General features: G+C 47.2%; 1 protein-coding gene across 1 annotated transcript; it reads left to right on the top strand.

The window, feature by feature from the left end:
- The first annotated feature begins 1,818 nt into the window (after positions 1-1,818).
- On the top strand, positions 1,819-23,532 carry FAAH2 (fatty acid amide hydrolase 2). Its single transcript, XM_067549790.1, has 11 exons — positions 1,819-2,063; positions 6,597-6,679; positions 8,514-8,650; positions 10,485-10,694; positions 12,566-12,685; positions 13,564-13,699; positions 15,092-15,209; positions 16,399-16,518; positions 18,480-18,591; positions 20,123-20,317; positions 21,977-23,532. The coding sequence occupies exons 1-11, from the start codon at positions 1,833-1,835 to the stop codon at positions 22,150-22,152; spliced, it is 1,638 nt and encodes a 545-aa protein (XP_067405891.1). The 5' UTR covers positions 1,819-1,832; the 3' UTR covers positions 22,153-23,532.
- The last annotated feature ends 471 nt before the right edge of the window (positions 23,533-24,003 follow it).

The raw sequence follows: 24,003 nt of genomic DNA, 5'->3' as shown, positions 1-24,003 counted from the left end.
AATCCCTATATAGCTCATCCCTAAATACAATCCCTAAACTAAAGATACATAAAACATGTATAAAACTGATACAACAGTCTTTGGTTAGTCTGTTTCCAAAGCCTTGCATCTGTCACATATCTCAATACCTCAAGCAGGGCAAGGCTATTGGCTCTCAGATATATTTTAGCAGACTCTTATCAAGATGAAGACTATCCCTCCTGGGAGACCTAGGTTTACTCTTGTTCCATAAAACACTGGTGTTTTCCCAGTGTGTGTTTCCTGTGAATTCCTGACTGCACAAATGCTGACTTGTGGAATTTGCAGCCATAAAACATCTTGATAAGGAAATGAATTCTCCTTCATGTCAAGGTTCCCCCTCGGCTCTGTAGTCTCTCTTTGGGACTTTTGTCCTCCCACCCCCAATCTTTCTCTAGAGCCATGAGTGGGAAGGCATCATGGAATCATAGAATATTAGATGTGGAAGGGACCTCAGGAGGTCGTCTAGTCCAACCCCCTGCTCAAAGCAGGACCTACCCCAACTAAATCATCCCAGCCAGGACTTTGTCAATCTGGTCCTTAAAAACTCCTAAGGATGGAGATTCCGCTACCTCCCTAGGTAACCCATTCCAGTGCTTCACCACCCACTTAGGGAAAAAGGTTTTCCTAATATCCAACCTAGACCTCCCACACTGCAACTTGAGACCATTGCTCCTTGTTCCGTCATCTGCCACCTCTGAGAACAGCCTAGCTCCATCCTCCCTGGAAGCCCCCTTCAAGTAATTGAAGGCCGCTATCAAATCCCCCCTCATTCTTCTCTTCTGCAGACTAAATAAACCTAGTCTCCTCAGCCTCTCCTCATAAGTCATGTGTCCCAGGCCCCAAATCATTTTAGCTGTCCTCCATTGGACTCTCTCCAATTTGTCCACATCCTTTTCGTAGTGGGGGGCCCAAAACTGGACACAATACTCCCAATGTGGCCTCACCAATGCCGAATCGAGGGGAATAATCACTTCCCTCGATCTGCTGGCAATGATCCTACTAATGCAGCCCAATATGCTATTAGCCTTCTTGGCAACGAGGGCACACTTCTGACTCATATCCAGCTTCTTATCCACTGTAACCCCCAGGTCCTTTTCTGCAGAACTGCCTAGCCCGTCGGTCCCCAGTTCGTAGCAGAGCATGGGATTCTTCCGTCCTAAGTGCTTAAGATGCAACCGGTCAATCAATGCAGGTCGTGCTTTCAAGTATTTCTTTTGCAAACTGGACCTCTTTGCCTTGGTGACAACGCTTGCGAGTTTTGTGAGCATGTGTTGTGTGCTACTTGGTGCTCAGAGCCCCAGCTCCTGGATTCGGGTGGTTATGAGAATCTCACCTTCCATTTAAAAATGTTTCTAGCCCTCATGGCTGGGGGGAAGCACTGGAGGATGTGACCCCTAGCGCGGTGAGGGGGGAGACCGATACAAAGAACCCCACATCGATTATTTGTAAACCGCTCGCTCCGGGTTTTGTTCTACTCTAGACAGGCTCCAGTGCCGCCTTCCTGGCCGCGTCCCTCCGCGAGGCGCAGGTCTGCGGTTTTAGACACGGCGGGGGGGCCGTCCCCAGCCACATGCTCCTCCCCCTGACAGGCCTTGGACACGCCCCCCCCGCTGCGACCTGCCCTCCGCCGCTCAGGGCGCAAACACCAACCGACACGCCCTGGGGGCGGGGCGAGCACTGGGGGCGTGTCTCTCCGCCTCTCTCCCAATCCCCGCGCCGCTGCCGGGGTGGTGCCAGCCATTGCCCTCGCCTCCAGCCCACTCCGCTTCGCGCGCTGCACTGTGGGTTCCCTCTGCCTCCGCTACTTGGCTATGGTGCTGTCCCGCGCGGAGCGCTGCCTCGTGCTGCTGCTGCGGCTCCTGTCGCGCGCCTTCCTCGTGCTGCTGAGCCTGGCAGCGTGCGCCTCCGCGGGGCTCGCCCCCGGCCCTCGCGCGCGGCCCCCGCAGGCCGGGGCGCCCCCCGCGCGCTGCGTCCCGCCGCCCGGCCAACCCCTGTTGCTGCTCTCGGCAGTGCAGCTGGCGCGGCGCATCCGCCGCCGGAAGGTGAGAGAAGAGAGAGCTGGGGACGGGGCCTCGCTCCGCCAGTTGCCGCGGGGGCTGCCGGGATTTGTAGTTTGGGCCCCGGGAGGGGAGCCCTGGGCACAGGACTCCTGGGTTCCCTGCCCAGCTCCCTCCGCCCGTGCGCCGCTCCCGCCCCGCTTGCCACCCCCGGTGGGGGGAGGACCCGCTGTGCCCCTGCCCGCCACCCCCAGGTGGGGGGGACCCGCTGCACAGCCCCACTGCTGCGCCCTCCAGCCCCCGGGGGGTGCAGGAAATCCTGTATCTATCCTGGCATCATACCCTGCCGGGGGAGCACCCGTTGTATACCTGGTGCTGCATACACCTTGTGGGTAGCAGGCGGGGAGGCCCAGTGCAAGGCGTGTTGTAGGATGGGGGGGTGCTGAGTGAGGGCAGCCCCATTTCTTCCCTTAGCTGGGCTCCTCTCGCAGCACCCGCAGAGGATGACAGACGCAAGGGGTGCCAGGTTCCCGCTCAGACCACATTTGCCAGGAGCCATCCAGAGGCAGCGCGTGTGCTCTCCTTTGGTAAAGGACTAATTCTCCCATCTTCCTCTTTTCTGATAGATCCTCTCGAGCATCTGCTGGGGGGAGAGATACCTGGCTGGCTTGATCAGAGCCTGTTGGCTCATACTATATGGCAGCCGGGGATGCCTGGGGTGCTCCATAAACTCCCAACTAGACCTCACTTTTCCCTCTAGCAATGTACTGATTGGCCTTGGAAAAACAAGTCTTCTCTTTCTCCTGGTCAGGACACTGGGTAGCCCCACTGGGCATAATAACCCTTGAAATACAGGAAGTTCTGAGAGATGTTTTTCAACCTTTCTTCATTTGCAGACCCGTAAAAAATGTTGAATGGAGGTACTGACCCCTTTGCAAATTCAACTTTTGATTCATGGACCCCTACTGTAGAAGTCTTTGACTGAAAACCAACTGAACCGAATTCAGCTATAAATGTTGTATGTGCTCAGCTTAGCATTTGATGCAGTGTGAGAAAGGGAGCTAAAGTGTGGGCTTCTGTGGTAATGACAAGACTTCTGAGTTTCCACCTGGAGGTGGGGGTATTCACATACTTTTTGATTGGAAAAACGGAATGCCTTTTCTGGGATCTGAAACTTCATGTGCATAGTCACCTTTTGCGGACTCCTTAGTCATAGTCTTTGAACTTCCAGGTTGAAAACCACTGGTCTACACTTACAGCGCTGCAGTGACGCAGCTGTAGCACTTAGTGAGGATGCTATCTATGCTCGGACAGAACCCTGGGCTCTGAGACCACCCCTCTTGTGGAGTCCCAGAGCTCGAGCTCCGGCCTCAGCCTGAATGTCTACACTGCAGTTTTACAGGTCTGCAGGCCAAGCCCCGCAAGCTCAAGTCAGCTCAGCTAACACAAGCCAGCCGCAAGTGTTCAATTGCAATGTAGACATGCCCAATCAGGCAATTTTATGATTCATCTAGATTAATATAGCTTCCGCTTGGATCAAGATTAATCTTTATTCAGCATTGCTTGCTGGGCATTGCTGTAGGCCATACCTCCGTATTAAAGATGCAGTGGGCCACAATCTGGTGTGAAAGTAGCCCTAATCATCTCCCTCATTTTTATGATCAGTCTCATGTTTCTCTATCCTCTAGGAGGGGTTGTGACACTGAGCACTGGAGGCTTCATTAATGCATGACAGAAACCCACATCAGTAACAATTGATGTGTAATGAACATCTGATCTTGTTAACATGCAAAAAGTTGTCTGTACACACAGTTCTGAGATTAATATTTCTGATGTTAGTCATTCGCTAGTCTGTGGATGAGATGAAGGTTTCAACATTTTATACTAAAGTGAATGATCAGAATATTGTTTCAGAAGGAGATGTTTTTCCACTTCCCTAAGATGTAATAGTGATGCAATCACTTAATTTGTAATGAAATAGGTGCTGGGGCTCAAGTACATTTTACTTTCATAACTGACAAGCCAAGCCCAGAGGTGCCGGGTCTATGAAGTGCCAAGCCCAGAAGTGCCAGGGCTCAGCCCTGGCAAACTGGCACAAATTAAGCCCTCGGTGCATGTGTTTTCAACTTGTACTATGTAAACAGCCATGCAATCTTAAACAGGGGTTTAGCTAGTAAACTGAATCTTGTGCATACACTGACTGACCCATTGCTGAGTTTCTGCAATATAGCTGTAATCTCCCACGGTACAGACCTGCCAGTAATAATGTAATAATTTTCTAAGAGCAGCAGTATAACCCTACTCCTTCAAAGCACAGTTGAAACATTAATTATGCCAAAACTCCTGCAGGATAGGTCAGTAAACATTTTTCACTGGGGAAACTGAGACCTGGAGAGTCTCAGTAACTTGTCCAGTTCTGCAGAGCTAGGATTAGAAATTGAAATTCCTGATTGTCAGTCATGAATACAATCTGTGCTGTGTCTCTTTCACACACTATGATCCCTATAGCGGTGGATGCAGTTAGAGATCTAGCAGAATGTTGTGAAATGTCTGATGAAGATCAGAACTGGCCTGTTCCCACCAATAAAAAATTGTATAACCAATCATGTGCATAATTGCATTGATCTGTGCTTTTAAAAGTGGAAGTCCAGAGCATGCACAGATGTCAGAAGGTCTATATTCTATGGTGGTAGCATTCTTCCGGGTTGGTCTAAACTTCTCAGGATGCAGCAAACTCCAATCTTTTCATAAAAAGATTCAAGTTAAGCATGTGTTTGTTGGAGAGCAGAGCAGCAGGCTAATCAGGGTTCCTGTGCGACTAGTCCTGCGTATGTCTGTGTGTACTTTATGAAGCAGTCATTCTGGTTTATGAGGATGAATACTTGAGTAGGTATTTATAACAGAGTTACATGATTGCCTAAGGAGATAGTAGGTGTAGTGTAAAGTCATAGTACATTTAGATTGAAATGCTACAATTATGCCTATCATCCTGATGCATTTTATGAGCAACTAGGGCAGGGATTAGATTACTTGACTATACTGAAATGAGCCAGGACTGAAGTAGAATATGGCTGCCTTTCTATACCAACGTTAGTACATGACAGACAAGGAGTGACATGCACCCTCCATAACTAAATACAATCTATTCCCTGTAAAGCACCTTTCTGCCTTGAAAGTGAAAACTTTGGGAGAGGGACTCCATTTAATTGTTCCTGGGTATTTTACCTATTATCCAACTGAATGCATATTCTCTGTGTATATTTATAGTACTATATATTTTTACTTCTCCTCCATTGCCATAGGTGTGCATGACACTTCACAGATAATTGAAAAGACAGATTCTTGCCATGAAAAGCTTACATCTAAATAATATAATTGCATAACTGAGAGTGCTACATGCAGTGAAAATTAAGTCAGCAACACTTACAGGGAACAATGTTACATGTATTTTTAAAATGTCATTGTTTCGTTTTTCTTTCTACAAAATCACCCAGTTCATAATCCTTCTTGTACCAGAACTTTTACATCTTGTATGAAAACATAAATGGCATAATCATATATGAAGAAGGGTGGCCAAACTGTAGATTAGTTTTCTTTGGTAGACTGCCTGCTCTGGTTTAATATCACATAAATCTCTGGTCAGGGCCTCTTTAAATTTAAACTGAGAAATAATAATTAATAATGCTAAGCAATGTATTTTTGGTTGTGTTGAGTCAGTAGGGGTATTTTCCCCCTAACTCAATATTGAACACAGTGTCCTCCTGAAACAATGTTAGGGGTGCCGTGCTACTGGATGTGCTGTCGTTCAGATGAGAAAAACTGAAGCTGTGAACTGTGGCTGTCATTAAGTGAAGGTGTTTTCCATTTCCTGCCCTAAATTGTTTTGTAAATGTGGCTGGTGCAATATGGCTATCACATTCCTCCCCAGAGGTGGTTGCATTTGCATGGCAGTCAAGTAATCTGTCTATACGCAATCTGCAATGTGCTTAGGGAGCCTTTGGGTGAAGATGGGGGAAGTGTGCCGTGGACACATAAGTAGTTTTTATGAAAGCATCTGTGGCTCTTTTGGCCTGACCAAGAACGTAAACTTCAGAGTCTTGGCTAAATTCCAGCCCTGGTCACCGCATTCTATCAATGGCCCAGGCCATTTTAAGCTGGATATGCTTCTTATCCTGATCTGTGGTGTGGGGTTGCTGAGTGATCTGTATCGAGACTTCCACCTTCTTGGATGTGGCTACATCTCTGTAATGGCTGACTGATCCTTATGTATTGAATTTGTAATGGAGAGATCCTGACTTTCCATTCAGTTGAATGGGTATTTCAGGGAAATGGCCACTGGGCTTCCCAGGTGTTTTGGAGGAAGTATAGTGGTTAAGGAGGTAAGTGACAGCCACCCAGGAAACTGTGATGTATGGGGGCTTAAGGGAGCTGAAAGAGGGTCCCAGGAGAGAGGTAGTTTAGTTCCCTCTTCTCCTTTTCTCAGATCTCTAATTGCCCAAACATCCTGACGACCAGCAGCCTCCCTCTTGCCCGCTGTCCAGCTCGGTCCTAGCTGGTATCTTTTGTTGTCTTTTGCAGGTGAAATGCACTGATGTTGTTCAGGCTTATATCAAGAGGATTGAGGAGGTAAACCCGTTCATCAATGCAGTCGTCAAGGACAGGTGAGCCAGGGAAAGGGTGGGGAATAGTCCAGTTCAGCAGCTGGTACAAGACATGATCGGCGACAGTGCAAGATAACCAGCATCCATGTGAGGTTTTCCACTTTCCAAATGTCCCCACCCCCACCCACCATCATGCTTGTTGGAGAAGGGGGTACATCAGTAACGAGTGACTTGTCAACCAGACATGATTTATTATGCAACAGATCAGTTCTGCATGCTTCAACCATGTTAGCACTGCAAGATTAACCCATAGTTTTAGGTGAAAGTGATCATCACTGACCCTCGGAGAGGTTGTGATAGGTGGAGGAGCTCTGGTCTTCTTGCTCTTAGTATGTACTTTCTTTGCTGACATCTATAAGCAATATACACCTAGCAAGTAATTAAACTTGGTCAATAGTCCGGTAATGTGCACAGAGCCATGTAATTGTCAGTAACCATTCTCCAGATCAGAAAATTGGAATACAAGACAGAGTCCTTTCTGTTCATAAAACACAGAGACCTGTTTAATCAATTAACATTCATAGCATGCTCTCATTGTTTCCATGGATAAATAGAGGAATCAGCCTCCAGAGGTATCAACCTTATGCCTTTTTCGCCAACTCTGAATTCAATGAGCCTCTTGCAGATATTTCTCCTTACCCTCCCTGTACACCTTTGCGACAGAGAAGAGACTAAAAATATGAATGGGGTTTTTTTTGCCTTTCACAGGCAGAAGCTAGAATAGTTTTAGATCAGTCTAATTATTTTAACATTTATGACTGTGTATGTGTGTGTAAGTTATCTTCTTTCTCTGTTCTAACTGAATGATTACTTGCAATAATGATGGGCAGAACTTTTCTGTATCATTTGAGTCACAGAAGTCCTGCAAACACAAGCTTCCAGATGAGAATTTGGGTACTTTCTAATTCTAGTGATGCTGGAAATGCCATGAGAATGGCATGTCTCCCTGGTATTCTGCTGCTTCGAATGGATCTAGGAGACAGAAGCAGCTGATTTGTTTCAGAATTTGAGTTCATGTTGGTTTTTAATTTGTTGGGACTAGTTCATTCATCCCTTTTTCAGACTCACAAGCAGAAGAAACACAGAAATTTGGGTTAGTCCATTGCTAGCTATGGATGAATGGATGTTATATTTGCCACCTAGCGGTGAATTTATTTAATTGCAGGTGTGTCTGCCCTAAAGATGTTGCATAGATAGGACATATACAGTATTCAATTATTTTCTGAAAAAAGTAGAACTACCCGGTTAGGTTACCAATCTCTGGTGTGTGTCTGTCACTCAGTGTGTGGGAGCAATCTGATCTATAACTGTAAAAGTATTGAAATAAGATGGCCAGTCGCCTTGTACTTGCATACCTCTTCGGAGAATCACAACTTGAATGTTCATGAACTCCCCACCCCAGCTTCCTCGTTGTACAGATGAGGGACTCAGCCAAGCTCACACAGTGAGTTTGTGGTAGAGCTGAGCATGGAGCCCAGATTTCCTGACTCCCAGTCTTGTGTCTTCGCAAGTGCACAGACACGTTCAGGAGCCAGCCAGAGAGAGGCTCACCATGGTGAAGGGATTGTGATGGGGCAGGGAAATGAGTAATGGCCTGCGTCATGTTGTTTCCTTTACAGCCTGTTTGCTTCTGAAACACTAACTTTCTTATTTTTCACCAAGTCCTTCTGTTTCTTTGACCACTCCTACCTAAAGGGCAGATCAGCCCACTCAGATGGTGGCTGGGATTTGGTTAGGGATGGACTGGAGGTTGGCTTGAGTCCAGTAGGTGACTGACCAGTTTTCTCTCCCCTCCCTCTCCTTCCCAACCGTTTCCTCTCCCCCCCCTCCCCAGGTTCAAGGCAGCCCTTCAGGAGGCCCAGCAGGTTGACAAACTGCTCTCGGAGGGCCTTGGAGATGAAGATTCCCTGCAGGAAAAATTTCCCTTCCTGGGGATTCCTTTCACGGTCAAGGAGGCCTTTGCGCTGCATGGTGCGTTTTCACACAAGCGCCACTAGGCGCTGTTTGGATTTACTTGGCAGCCTGTTTTCGTTTTGCTCCATTCTCACAAGGGTGGTGGTTTTGGCAGAGGGGGCCAGGTAAACTGAATCCAACTTCACCCCGAGAGAGACAGTGCGGGTGAGATAATATCTCTTGTTAGACCCACTTCTGCTCTTGAGAACTCTCCCACACCACTCTTCATTTCCTCTTACTCCATCGTTTTCAGTGCCATCTCAATACCTCCCCCCTCCCCACACTCAGCTGCATTGAGGTTCTCTTTGCCTCAGTAGCCTAATTTCTCATTTTCTAGTCATTGGCCACTCAGCTCAGGTCTGTATCATTTCTGCTGATCATTGTTCAGTTAGTTTCCTTTTAATACCTAGATAGGCATATTAAAAATACTTGAGATGAGGCGTAATCCTGCCCGGCACTTCGGTTTTACAGGTGTCTGTAAATAATTGTAGAATACCCGTGTAGCTGAACTTCACAAATGAGCTCACTTGCGTCCCTAAGAGTTGTTCTCATAGACTGTAAGGTCAGAAGGGACCATCATGATCATCTAGTCTGACCTCCTGCATGACGCAGGCCACAGAACCTCCCCCACCCACTCCTGTCATAAACCTCTAACCTAGGACTGAGTTATTAAAGTCCTCAAATCATGGTTTAAAGACTTTAAGGTACAAAGAATCCACCAGCAAGTGAGCCGTGCCCCGTGCCACAGAGGAAGGCGAAAAACCCCCAGAGCCTTTGCCAATCTGCTCTGGAGGAAAATTCCTTCCCAACCCCAAATATGGCAATCAGTTTTGCATTTATCCTCTCCAATGTGCCCAGTAGATGTCTTTGAGGCCATTCTGCTCTCCTTCCATGCATGGAACCTTGGAGTGTGCAGAGCACACCAAGTGTATGTAAGCAGATCCAAACCCATTTGAAGTGCAGATTGCCCAGGGGATTTTTAACTAGGTTATTCACTGAATAGAAGCAGCAGGTGATATGAGGCTGGGGTGGCATATTTTTGTTGTGTGCACTTAGCTGGCTTGTTTACGTTTTGTAGGCTACTGACTGGTTAGATTTTGTTTTTCATTCTGATCTTTTAATATTTTTACAATTGTTTTATTTGAAATGATGTGAGGGGTCAGGGTTAGGTGCCCTTTTGCTAATCAAAATAAATAGCAAAGACATTCCCCGCAGGTTACTAACTGGTGTCCTGGTACTGTTCTGAAAGGTTATCTTATTGCTTATCTCAGCTGATGAGCCCTTCATAGGAAGGAGATGTTCTTCTCTGTTCTCTCCCAGCTGCATCAGGATTGAGACACAGATTGCATAGCAGTCTTGTTCCCAGCAGAGCATCAAGGTGGGATTTTTGAAAGATTTCCTCTCCCCTGGGGTGGGAGGGATGAGGACCCAACCATGAAATCTCCATCCTTAGAGGTTTTTAAGGCCCAGCTTGACAAAGCCCTGGCTGGGATGATTTAGTTGGGGTTGGTCCTGCTTTGAGCAGGGGGTTGGACTAGATGACCTCCTGAGCTCCCTTTCAACACTAATCTTCTATGATTCTATGATTGTTAGGAGATTTGGAGGTACCTGGCATGCTTTCTCTGGATTTGGGGAATTGGTAATCTCGCCTAGAAATCAGTATTGGTCTTTTGGGGATGGAAGCAGGATAAGCCATTTGTTATTTCATGGGGATGAGGCTTGCTTCTGGTACTTGGCAGCATATGGAATGATCACCCATCCCCAGGATCTCTCACTGGCATAGTTTGTAATCTCAGTGTGCTTGTTATTGTATCTCTGACTCACTGTATCGGGTTTTATCTTGTCATCATAGGGATGCCCAACACCTCTGGCCTGGTTACCCGTCGCAACTTGATCTCCACATCAGATGCTCTGGTGGTGTCGCGGTTAAAGCAAGCTGGTGCAATTCCACTGGGTGTAACCAACTGCAGTGAGCTGTGCATGTGGTATGAGTCTAGCAACAACGTCTATGGCAGAACCAACAACCCATATGACCTGCAAAGGATCGTGGGTGGCAGCTCAGGTAAGCCGTGCCCCCTGGCAGGAAGCTGATACTGCAACGCCCAGATGAGTGTGGCAAATTCCTCTTGCTGACCATTTTTACTTCAAAAGCTCTGCAGGTGGTTAACTGGTTAGTGCACACGTAGCTGTTATATAGCATGTGAGCAATCTGGTCCAATGGAAATTCAAAGGGGAGTGTTTTGGCAATTGGGCATTGTGATAGGCTGACAATAGCCTATACTATCCTGATGAACATTATGGAATTAAGATAAATGTATTGGATTAAGTTAAACCTTACTGAATTAGGAGGCATACCTGTGGAGTACGTTGCATTAAAAATGCAGTTGTGCATGTGATGTTGGGGTATTGTCTGTACCTTCTCTAGTAGAGATGGGGTATGCTAATGAACTTCCTCTGGCATTAGCCCTTGAAGCCACCCCCTCTCCCCAAAGGGGAGGATATGCATGCTCAGAGTGGTTCAGACTGGATTCTCCAGTGATGAATAGACAGAAAATTTTTTTTGGATAAAAGCCTGATTTTTAAATGACTCAGGGCCTTCTGCCTGATCCAGCAAATGGCCAGGACCCCGGTCCACGGAGGGCCCCAATCCTTAGGGGAGGATTGGAAGGTCTTGATTTATTGAGCCCTCATAAGACTTTGTGCTTGTTCTGTGCTGAAGCTATGAGGCACTTGTAACCACAAAAAAACCCTGAGGGTGGATGATCTTTGGTAAGCTTAATATCAGATCGAGCTGGAGAAACTGCACCAGCAGAACCAGAGTCTGGTAGGTGAAGCCAGCCCCCAGTTACCTCTCCCTGTGGGTGGCGTAGTCTCCAGATTACTTGCTCGCTACAGGAAGTGTGATGATGTGGATGTGTTCCTACAACCTTTTGAAAATGGGTGTGAATGGGTGATTGCCTGCATTGCCCTCAGTATTATGATAACACTTGCAGCTCTGCATTTAAATAACTGTAATCCAGTCTCAAGCTTCAAGGCTTCAGCCAGTTGCCTGCAGGGGTCAAGAGGGATGTGTCCTCCTCCTCCTCCTCCTCCTCCCCCCATGCACAACTGATGTATTCTGGTTTTGTTTGGGTTTTTTTTGCCTTCCTCTGAAGCATCAGAGATTCTTCATAGGTGGAAATGGGTCACGTGGACTGGGTGGACTCCTATCCTCCATAGAGGAGTAGAGGCTGAAAGTCTGACAGCATGCAAGCACAGACTTCCAACTGACCAGAGTTATTTCTGCAGAGGCACCTGTGGACCGAGCAGGATAGATGGGGGGAAATCTCGCAGGTTCTCCTCCCTTGCTTTTATCTCTGTCCGGGCTCGTTGCTGCCATGCCAGTGGACCAGTGCCCTGAAGTTTAGAGAATCTGCTTTTTTAGATGCTTGGCTGGAGTATCTTGCTCAGGGTTAAACTGATCACCAGATTTGGGGTCTGGAAGGAGTTTTCCTCAAGGAACCAAGGGATGGTTCTCCTTCCTCTGCAGCATGAAGTGTGTATCACTTGTCAGGCTCATCTGGGTATATCTCACCTAATCACCCATCGCACGGCCTCGGGCAAGGGTGGCATCTCAGTCTCTCCTGGTCTCTGCCTTGGGCACCAACAGTTTAGTCTCCTGAGGACTGAAATGCTTTAGTCTAAATAAAGTCATAGAGCTCAACATGGGGGAACCTGGGTGAAATTTAATGGCCTGTGATAGGCAGGAGGTCAGACTAGGTGATCTGACGGTCCCTTGTGGCCTTAAACTCTGCTGCTATCTGCAGGGAGAGCAAGCAGAGCTCCTTTGTTCTACCATGGGCTAGCTAGCTGCCACAGCAGTGAGTGTGAGTGCAGCACTGTGCTGCTGGCATAGGGAAAAGTGACAAGTGTCTGCTTTTCTTTCTCCTGCAGGTGGTGAGGGCTGCGTCCTGGGAGCTGCCTGCTCCATAATCGGGGTAGGCTCAGACATCGGTGGCAGCATTCGGATGCCTGCTTTCTTCAATGGAGTTTTTGGACATAAACCCACCACAGGTATCAAGTGTCCAGGAGTGAGTGTGTGCCTCTTCTCTCCCCGCAATCAGAAGTGATGCTGGACATTGTCCCACTGGCAGGGTAACCACAGGCTAGCCCATGTGGGGAAGTATTTTGGGGCCTCCCTTGTGACGTGTGTGTATCTTTTTGACAGAGGATTTTCAGTACTAGCTTATTGCTGGACACTGGAAGCCAAATTCCTCCCTGCTGTAAGCCCCTGGAAGCTAGTGGAGTTAACCAGAGGTGAGTTTGGCCTGAGAAGTTAGAGACCCTGACCCTGTCTCCTTTATTTTAGAAACCAGAAGCTGACGCTGGATGACAGGATGGATCACTCAATAATTACCCTGTTCTGTTCATTCCCTCTGAAGCATCTGGCCCTGGCCATTGTCAGGAGACAGGACACTGGGCTGGATGGACCATTGGTCTGACCCAGTATTGCCGTTCTTATGAGTCAAATTCAGGGAAAGTGTGATGAGGTCAGACTTGGCACACACTAGATACCAAATCCTTTCAGTAGGACATTGTCAGGCTCAATGTCTCTTATTCAGCAACAAAATGGCTTCGTGTTCTTGTAGCAGCAGCAGGTCACTATTCTGTGAGCATCTCATTACAGCGAAGTTTTGTCAGATAACTTAGTGGCTGGATGAGCTAGCATTCCTGCTGCTCTGCTCTGTTTCAGCTGTGTGCTTTTTTTCCCCCAAGTGGCATGCGAATCACATGCGCATGTGAACAGCGCTCTCCCATGGGGGAATCCCAAGCAATGGTTTGCCTTTTCATGGGATGGCAGCTCCCTTGTGACAGTCACCCTGGCTGAAGTTGTATTTGCAAGGATTCACTTTGCCGTGCGATGACTAATGCCTGTGCCTCTGCACTTCTAGGGGTGGTCCCCAATGATGGTCAATTCCCCAGTGCTGTGGGGGTGCGGACAGCGTTCCTGTGCACGGGTCCCATGTGTCGCTATGCTGAGGACCTGGAGCCCATGCTGAGGGTCATGGCTGGGCCTGGAGTCAGAAAGTAGGTTGCTTTTATCACTTTGTGACACTCATCATTGAGCTCAACCACTTTGGGGCCAGCAAGGCATAAATCTGATTATTTCTGGTTACTCCTTTTGGATCCAAAAGCTTTCCTAATAGTCCTGAATAACGAATCGGGGAGACACTGGAGCAGCTGTGTTACTGTTTACTCCCTTATTTTGAAGTGGAGGGAGCATAAAGTAGGCCAAATAATTGTAGCAAGGAGATGTGAGCCTCCCCTGCTTCACGTCCTGTGCCATATGTTAAGCAAGTGGCACAACCTGGTGGACGAGCCTCGTTATAGTCGCCCAAGAGGGGAAGTCTTAGCATTCAGCTTGCAGAAACCTTTATGGCTTGATAGGGAAACTCCGGGACACAAACCTTTCAGCACCTACAGCATCTTGCATGTCCAAGCTGCTCCTTCAGAAGTGGTGCCAGCTCGTCACCTGGCACCTGGGTTAGTCTCTGTGTCAGGTCTCTTGTGTGGCAGTGCTGTAGGCTTGACCCCGTTCATCCCCATTGTGAGCTGTACACATTCTCTCTATTTGCAGCATCACACAGGGAGTCCTCTCCTGCAGAGTTTTGGTGGGGGTGAGATATCCTGCTTGAATAGCCCTTCTCACAGGGTGCAGAGCGTGGGAAATGGCTTTAAAACAAACGCAGAGTCACTGTGCAGGATCTTACAGGTTACTGCTCCCTCCCTCCTGGCCAGATTCTTACCAGCCACTCCATCTCATCCCAGCTGCCATGACCCACACTGTCTCACTGAGGTATAGTCCTTTCATTCCAGCTGACAGAGGCACGCTAGCCAGTTGTGGGCCTGTGCTTTTGCTCCCTGAGGCCTCCCTTTCCTGCATGGAGGAGAAGAGTTGGAAAGTCTGACAGCACAGACTTCCAACTGACCAGAGTTATTTCTGCAGAGGCAGCAGTGGTGAGAACAGGAAGGGTGGGGGGAAATCTTGTAGAATCTTCTACCTTGTTTCTGCCTCTGTACTGGCTTGTTGCTGCACGTGTCTCTTTTACATGTCCATGTTCACTTGTGTGTCTTCCCCCACACTAGCTGTCCAATGCCCATGCTGAATGCTGTTCCTAATGCTTGCTATGGACTTAGTGATCTAATATGGAAAGGCATCTTGGGAGACCAAGATTTTCTTAAAAGAGAAATGTGGAACCTGCCGACCCAGTGACCATGTGTGACACTGAGGCAAGCAGCCAGATGTACTTAATGCCAGACACCAAAGTATTTGTGTGTCGGTTTCAACCATCTCCTTTCTAACATGACAGAAGTAGTGTAATGTCCTGAGGAACTTTAGCAAGTGTGTGAACAGTGTTTCCATCTCAGGAACAGCGAGAGATGGGTACTTGTGATCCCAGTATCATTCTTCCACCGCAGGTTGAAGCTGGATGAAGAGGTGTCACTGGAGAAAGTAAAATTCTACTGCATGGAGCACGATGGGGGCTCAGTTTTCGTGTCCCCTGTGGACAGGGAAATTCTTCAGGCCCAGAAAAAGGTAAGAGAGACTTGGTTATTAAGGCATTCGGGTACCATGGGGAGAAGCATTGTAAACAAACCTAGAGGGGGGGGTTCAGGGAGTCAGGTGTATAAGAGTTGACCTGCTCTCCCGATGCCTGTTCCATCCCCTCGCACCATGGTCCTTATGTGCTGGTACTTTTGAATGGGATGCTAATCACTGGAATCAAAAACATGATGGCCAGGAGACCTGAGGTTAGCTATGATGCAGGTCGTAAACCAAACGAATTTGGCTGACTATCTAATCTCCAGTGGAAGTTTGTTCATATTATAAAACTACCATGCAATTTGCATCACTGTCAATCTCCACGCAGAGGAAGGGGTGTTACCAATTGAGATTGTAATGCTTTGTCAGAGTTGTATACGGGCAGCGTGGCACCTATTGCAAACATCATTCAGAGGTGGATCTGACCCAGCAGCACAGAGCGAGGACATTGCTGCTTAGGTCTGTCCTTCAGATGGGAGCTTTTTACTTATTTCTAGTACCAGTTTATGTAGAATCATAAAGATCTTACGGTTCTGATGTTCACCTTTTGGACAAGTCCTACATGCAGGGTGAGCCATGAGTGCTTTAGACAAGAATAGGTTGTCCAATGGTCTTGCCAAATTCCAGTTTGGATCATTACGTTTTGCCTGCCCAAAAGTCTCCTTGTCTATATTGTAGAGATCCTTTGGGATTCCGTAGACGGGAAAGAGCTGTAATACTAGTCATAAAAACGTAATGTTTATAAAATCGAAGGGTGGGTGTGAGCCACAGCTGTGTGTACATTGCCTTACCCTTTTTGCCTACACAATCATTGCCTATTAGAGTGTTCTGCTGTACCTGATGATGACAGAGGCTATATTAAAAAAGTCCTGCTCTGTTCTGGTCCCCTTGATGCTAGATATTCAGTTGAGAGTTGCATTGGGAATTTTCTAGGAAGAGTTGATCTTCATAAAGTGGGGCAGACTCCAGCTGTTGGCCTTGAATATGGAGAATTGCATGCCTGAGATTTGTTTGTACCCAGCTAACTAATAAAAATCAGAGTGGATCCACACCCTGTTTGACAACTCTCTGGGCTGTGTTTGGCCCACAGGCTGTAGCTACCTTTTCTTTACTCAGATCCTTCTGAGAGCAGTGAAATATCACACAACATGGTGGATACGCTCTTACCTTGTATTTCCGTAAGGTGGTGGAGCACCTGGAGACTCAGCTTGGGGTCCAAGTTCAGCACGTAACGTTCCACAAGATGAAGTACGCTTTCCAGATCTGGTCTGCTATGATGTCTTCCCGAGGCAGTGATGGGCAGGTGCGTGTGATTCCGACCAGGACACAAGCATGTTGCAGCAGAGAGGAATCTGTCCTTTGCCAATACAGCGAGAGGGACATGGACATGCTTGATAGGTTCTGGATCCCCCTGCACGTCTCCTCTTCTTCCACTGTCTCATGCTTCACTTACATCTGTATCTTTCAATAACTTTAATTATTATCTCTTGCTTCAGCCACTAGTGAGGTGACTGTAAATCCAGTGACCTAGCAGATGAGGGACACCTTTTAGCATTCTTGCTTTGGCCTTTTCTGTGCAAGTTCTTACAAACTCAGCTGAGCAGGTGGCTTTCTACCTAGCTGCTTTGCTTTCTTTTCACTCCAACTCCCAGGGCAGGAGCAGCAGAGCTGAGGTGCATTAACAAAGCTGGGAAGTGGAGATGGGCAGAACTGAAACTAAAGATGCTGTTGATAAATTCTGTAGTCAGTTGCTTGACCCCACTTTGGTTTATTATGAAATATACTCAAGAGACCAAATAACCAGTGTCAGTCAGACTTATTGCTATGAGCCAAGAAAAATACAGTCCAGGATAAAGGTTCTATACAATACCCGTCTCCAGGAAACAGTCCCCTGCAGCATTGTTACATTCATCTTGCGCAGAAAGTCTGCTGCCAGAGTTATATGTTTCAGTTGGTAGTATCTATAAAGGTGATTTTACAATTTACACATTTCTTTATACGTCACTAAAATTCACCCTGTCAGTGTGTCCCCATTCCTTCACTTGTTCTGTTCCTTTCCTTATCTTTGTTTTGGATACTAGCATTCCAAGTTCTGGTCCGTGAATGTACCTTCTCGGTTTGCACCGGAGTAGAACAATCCTATATCTTGTCCTCTTCCTTTGGCACATTCCAGTAGTGGTCGGTGAGAATTACTCCCTACCTGCTGCTATAGTAAAATACTCATATGTCCTGATCCTGGCAGCTTTGTCTACTTAAGCCAAGGCTTAATTCAGGTAATGCAGGGTGCTATGGGGTAGCGTAAGTGAACAGGATTATAGTATAGGTATAGGCCTTGTTAGGTTATATACCTGCTATGATATTTGTGCTTAACACTTAATGTGTACTACTGTATATATGATGTGGATGATATATAAATATATGTGCTAGCCAGCATACGGTGGTCAAAGTGCTGCAAGTTAGTGTTAAGTTTCAATGGCAGGTCTGTGTGGACAGCTTTTGTATTCTAATACCTACGTGCTCTCTGCTTTGCTTAGATCACTGGTGTCCGTCTTCTCTCTCACTCATTTCATTTATTTCTTCTGACTCTCTTTAGTGCCTGTCCTGAGCTCCACGCACTGTACCACAGTATTTCATGTCAGAATCCCACAGCACACTCACTGGACTACGTATGCAAATAGCAAAAAGGTTCATCTCCCTGAAAGGCACAATCCCAAGCAGCCCTACCATGTCCCCATCCTATCAATCTTCCTCCTCTCCAAGTCCAGAGACAAAAGCACTAATATTCTTCCAAAAATGGTGAACATCCATAGAAAATATTTACTTCTGCCCCTCTTATTGCATCGGGTACAAATACACCAGCAGAAGCCTCCTCCTTGCCGATGAGAATCGCCCCACAGCCAGTATGAAATCTCCCTGCCAGGCTGAAAAGATACCTTTTCTATTCCTCCTTTCTCCTGGATGTGGGGCCCTGTGAGTTGGTTTAGCAGCGTGCGAGAAGCCTGTCCATGATTCATGAGAGTCTTGTGTTTAACAATACTTTTCTTTTCAGCTGTGGATGGGGATTGGTCACTTTTGGTTCAGTATGCAGTCTCCCCACCCTGCTGCACAGAGAATGTAGATAATCATTGATCTCCCATTCCAAGAGAATGCAGATGATCTGATGACTGTGATAATGCTGCTGGCAATGAGGGATTCAGAGCTTTCTCTTATCCTACCACTCCCTCCATACTAACTACATTGATGTGATGTGTGTGTTAATTACAGGAAGCACAGCTGTTCACAGACCTGCTTGGGGATCATGGGAAACCCGTATGGCCGCTGTGGGAGCTGATGAAATGGTTCCTGGGGATGTCTTTGCACACCATTCCTGCCATTGGTAAAGTCGAGCCATCTCATTTAATGGGTCTTTCCATTAAAAAAATAAATAAATCCAAGTTAAAATGAATTCCCTTCTGTTTATAATCCTAATTTACAGCCTGCAGCTATGATATGGTGAGGAACTCTGGGTGAGGTTTGATAGGATCTCACAAGCTAAGTAAGGTCAGGCCAGGTCAGTATTTGGATGGGAGACTTTTAAGGAACACTTGAGCATTAGAAGAAGTGTTTTTGTTACAGAAGGCAACACTGTTCCCTTTGAATCATGTAAAACTAAGGTCCTGATCAGCTGTGCTCATCAAAGATCCCTGGGTAAGACTGTGATTGTTTGACCAGATTCCAACTTGGGTAAATACATTCTACCTCCTTAAATTCCTCCCCTGCCATTCCAGTTGAAAAAGGTACCCTTCACATCCTGTCCTAAACAATAGCTGTGTGCTGTTGATACAGTGGCCATATTCCACACAAAATATGGCTGCATTATAAATGGTCATATGCATAGTATAGCATGTGCAATGCCATATGTGACAGCACTTGGTGGAGTTAAGGGATATGTATGTTTGTGGCCTAGGACTGAGTAGAACATAGCTATTGTATGGAGTTGTGGGGGAATTCTGTTTTCTGGCTGTTGGGCCAATGTTGCCTCTTCGTTCCGGTTTTGGTTCTCTCGGGGCTCAAGGCAGCTACGAATTATTTCTAATAATACATAGTAAGTGTCTTCAAATATTTGAAGTATGCAAACGCTAAGGATGAAGAGGATTTATTTAGGGTCGATTCTTTGCAAAGGAAAAAGTAAGTGGAATAACTTCCTAATACTGAGGTCCTACAGTTTATCTGGCTGTGGAATAATCTCCTGAGGGAAATGGTGGAAACCCTATTGCTTGAGTGATTTAAAACTGTATCAGATAAAACACTGGACAGTGTACTGTAGGGTGCGGTCCCATACTGGCAGATTTTGTGGGAAATGGGAAGAATTGACCAGATAACCTCTAGAAATTAGAGAATGAAAAGATCTGTTTGTTCCGGTTTCTCATCTGGGCGAGTGCATGCTTCTGGGAACACAGCTCAATGGGCGGGAGCAGGGGATGACATTCTCCCAATGGTACTGTGAGAAGACAGGAGCATTTTCTTTCTGACTCAGTCCTAGGATGGTCCTCTTTAAAATAAACGGACCGAAAAATGCTGCAGGTGCCTCACATATAGCTATTAAAAGCCCTCCAACTTTGAATTCTTTGCCATCACATGTAACAAATGGAGTTAATAATAATCTTCCCACGTTCTTTGATCAATGTGGAGGGGAGAATCGCGTTTAATCATCCCTTAAGTTGTCTAGGAACATGTACCCCGGGGTACATGGGGTCTTCTCCAACCCACTCCTAGAGCAATTCCCGTGTTCCTGTATCTAGTCTCTCCAAGAAGGTGCTCTGGGATATTTGCCCAAGGTGCTTTGTAAAGGAGTCAACACTGAGTGACATGCTGTCTCTTGGTTGTCTCTCTGTAATGCTGCCTGTGTGTTTGCTGTTGTCCTGTAGCTCTGGCACTGACCGAGAAGCTGATGAAACTCAACCCCAGTGGAAATGCCAAGCTGGTGAGCATGGGGCAGAGCCTGCGGACAGAGATGGTGAACTTGCTGGGGACTGATGGGTTGCTTTTGTACCCTTCCCACCCCATAGTGGCACCTAAGCACTACTTGCCCTTGGGGATGCCCTTCAACTTTGCGTACACAGGTGAGCAGCACTCATTCTGGGTGTGGAGCCCTTGAGTAGAAGGGGACAAGCTGGCAATCACAGCAGTGCCAGAAGTAATGGGATCAGCATAGCACTGTCTCGGAAGGGTTTTAAACAAGGATCTACGCTGTTCCCAATAGCTAAAGCATATCAAAAAGAGGGGGGAGAGCTCATGAGAATTTTTTTTGTAAAAATGTGGGGGAGGGGGAATGTATTCCCAGGTTCGAGAGGGTGATCTAGCCGTGTGCTGTCTCACTCTGGAGAATGTGACAGCAGTGGCAATCACAGTCTGTGACAGGGTGTGCTGTGCCTCTCATTTGTGCTACAAAGCAGTTGGTACCAAGCAGTTGTTGTGTTGGCGGTCCCTTGGCCCAGTAATCCTAGACTGGGAGTTCTCTGGAGCAAGGACTGTGTTTGTTTCACTCCTTTGTGTGCTGCTTAGCACAGTAGGGCCTGCTCAGAACCTCTAGGTGCCCCAGCAGTATAGATGTTCCTGCAGGGCTCATGCTGAGATGTGATTTTTCTGGTTGAGCATCAGGAGACTTGTGCAGATATCCAGCAGGGGCACTTCCCTTGCATCTGCCAGTTATTTGAAGAGTGGGAGCAGAAACCCACTGATCTCTGCGATGAACTCTTGAGTTCTTGCTTCTGCCTCAAAGGAGCCATATATGTGTGATCCGAAAACAACACCGTATCCAGGTTGCCAAGGGTGTAGAGAGAGTGGCTTTGATGACTCTCCAAGACCTTTTAACTGGGGCACTTACCCTGCTAATGGAGGCATAGCATATGGAAGGTGCTTCTCATCACTCTGTCAGTGATGGACAGTGTCTACAATCACATTTTAAATCCATGTGGCATTTCTGAGCCTCCAATTGTTGATGGCCATTTGACAGACGTGTAACTGCATTAGTACAGGAACCCTCGTACCAAGGAACTTAAACTGGGCTCCTTCATTCTGCTTTAAAGGATGGACGTTAAAGCTGTATTACATGTGCCCCTTTCTAGCAAACATTCAAAACTTGCCATCCATCCTGAGATGTCCGGGATTTGCCCCATTGCTTTATTTTGCATGGTTTTCCCAGGCCATGAGTCCGTGTCTCAGTGTTGCACTACGGCACAACTGGGTTTTGGAGCAACTTGACACTGTACAGATTTAGAACATCGTGAAAAAGGGCCTCCTGATGTCATGACGTTTTGCTGCCCTGTGGCGGTGATGCATGACTGTTGTCATCGCATGGGAGGCAGTAGTTTGACCTTCTGAGACAAACACAGTTTAGTGGCAATTGGAGCCTCTGCCTAGCAGTGGATTTACAATATGCAGATTTAGCATTAAAATTGACTTATTCCTAGATTAATCGAATACAAGGCCAGACAGGACCATTGTGATCATCTGGTTTGACCACCTGTATGACGCAGGCCAGAGAACTGCCCTTAATTCATTCTCATTTGAACTAAATCAGATCTTCTAGAAAAACATCCATCTTGATTTAAATATTTTCAAACTCTTCTTGCAGTCTGTACAGGGTCAAATTCACTGCTTAGCCTGTGAGCTCTCCAGATGCCAAAGCACACGACCCGAGTGAGAATGGATTGTGCACATGGTATACCAGAGGTGGGGCACTTTGTGTCTATTCTGATCTGCCCTTCTCTTTCTTTCAGCTGTTTTCAATGTCCTGGGCTTGCCTGTCACCCAGTGCCCCCTGGGCTTGAGCAGAGAGGGACTGCCCTTGGGAATCCAGGTGGTGGCAGGCCCGTACAATGACCATCTGACACTGGCTGTGGCTCGATACCTGGAGAAGGCTTTTGGAGGCTGGATTTGCCCTGGAAAATCATAATGCTGCATTCCTCGGACCTCCTGATGGCAAGAACACGGAGGCCATCCTTTTCCCAAAAGCTAGCAACGGGCATTAGTGCCTGTTTGGTTCAGAACAGTAACACTCCCTCCCACTCCCCTTTCTGCACCAGCTCAGGCAGGCTGACCCAGCAGGATCAAGTGTTCGTTCCCCTCCAATCAGTGGCCAAGTGCTAGAGCTCGAGCTGTGTGCTTAAAAACTCATGTTTCCAACTGGAATTGTCTCCTCTTCCTGCAGATGATGATGGGAGCGGGAGGGGAGAGAGCGAATACCCCCATCCAGCTTTTTTCTGTAGGCACCTCAGGGTTCTCATGGATTCTGAATGGAAGGCTCATACCCTTGCTGGGGGAGGTTCCCAGTCTTGGTGGGCTGCCACTGTGAGACCACTACTCTTTATTTTCAGTTCTTTTCTCTCTCTCTAATGTTTGCTGCTTAAAAGCCAAAGGAAAGGGGCAGGCTGGGCCGTGGGTACTAAAGGGTTATTTAATAGAATCACAGAAGATTAGGGTTGGCAGGGACCTCAGGAGGTCATCTAGTCCAACCCCCTGCTCAAAGCAGACCAACCCCAACTAAATCAACCAAGGGATTTAAGGGATAATCTTCCAGCCTGTTGCCTACTGGAGAGCAATGTTCAAAACTCCCTTGAATGTATAAACTCCTGGCTTGCTGTGCAGCTGGGGTGCGCTGCTTTCTTATCCCTTGTCTAACTTAATGGTCCATGCAGAACAGGTCCACTGGTGACCAGTCGCCCAGCTGAGCTCCGTCACAGTGAACTGGTTTTGTGTTTCCCCCACTAACTGGAGAAGGGAAGGGGGTTGCATGTGGTGCATTTCTGCTTTAAAAACATTTAGCGGTGAATGCTGTATGCCCAGTCTGGTAGCACCCCTTCCATCCTCCATGTACAGCCACTCTTATGGGGGCAAAAGCAGCACGGACTGCCTGCCGCGGAGCTGAACCGGTCGGGCTGGGACTGAAGAATATTGCTGTAGGAGACCTGCTCTGCTTGGATCCTTATTGCACCAGGATAGCACTGAAAAGTGGAGAGAAGTTTCTCCCAGTGTAGTGAGATGGCTAGAGCGTCTCCTTCCCCAACTCTTCCTTTTTCTTCCACTCCACCGGGGCGGTAGATTGTGGCTAAGCTGCCTAAATCTTTTCCCCTCATCTCCCTTCAAAGGAAGTGTCACAGTACTGTGAGAGGTGTAGAATTTTTTCCTCCTTTGGCTCTGGGCCCTAATTCCATGTGGCCCCCAAGCGGGCACGCACAAGCACTGTGGGCTACCAGCCATCTCTGTTGAGCAATGGTGTATGTTTATCAAATGTAAATAACTAAGCTGGTATTAAAGAGACGACCTTCCTGCAGTTCATGACATAGTTATGTCCTCATTGCTGAAAGCTCGCACCTATTGCCATGTGGTCCCAGGCTATGTGGTGTTTCTGGATGTTACCAACTAAATGGTGTGGGCTGAGTCTGTTTCTGCACAGGAGACTTCCAAAGGACACGGAGGGTGCTCTTCCCCGGAACCACTACTAAACCAGTGTCCCAGTGCAGTGGTGGGGAGGAGAGCTGTATTTCAGATGGGGTGTCAATGGGAGCCGTTCCCAGTTGTGGTCGTTAAAGGTCCCATGGTGTGCGTGCACTCCTGTGGTGGGCCAGCTTATCCAAATTCCAGCACGTACAATCATATTACCATGTGAACTTGGCTCATGGTTTTCTTTACCTCCACTTCCTACCCCTTGTTCCGGCACCGTGTTTGTGGAGGATAGTTATCCCCAGCAATCCAGAGGTGGCTGCATGTTAGTGGTAGAAAAAAAAATTGGCTTTTTTTCTAAGTT

This window comes from Emydura macquarii, unplaced genomic scaffold, assembly GCF_026122565.2.
Source record: "Emydura macquarii macquarii isolate MOO-44397 ecotype Brisbane River unplaced genomic scaffold, CSIRO-AGI_Emac_v2 contig_1253, whole genome shotgun sequence".
NCBI lineage: Eukaryota > Metazoa > Chordata > Testudines > Chelidae > Emydura > Emydura macquarii.
This window is presented reverse-complemented; position numbering and strand designations above follow the sequence as displayed.

Coding starts and splice junctions, on each gene's coding strand:
- FAAH2 (XM_067549790.1), top strand. CDS start 1,833: ATGGTGCTGTCCCGCGCGGAGCGCTGCCTCGTGCTGCTGCTGCGGCTC. Junction 10,695..12,565: donor GATCGTGGGTGGCAGCTCAG/GTAAGCCGTGCC, acceptor TTTCTCCTGCAG/GTGGTGAGGGCTGCGTCCTG. Junction 12,686..13,563: donor TGGACATAAACCCACCACAG/GTATCAAGTGTC, acceptor CTGCACTTCTAG/GGGTGGTCCCCAATGATGGT.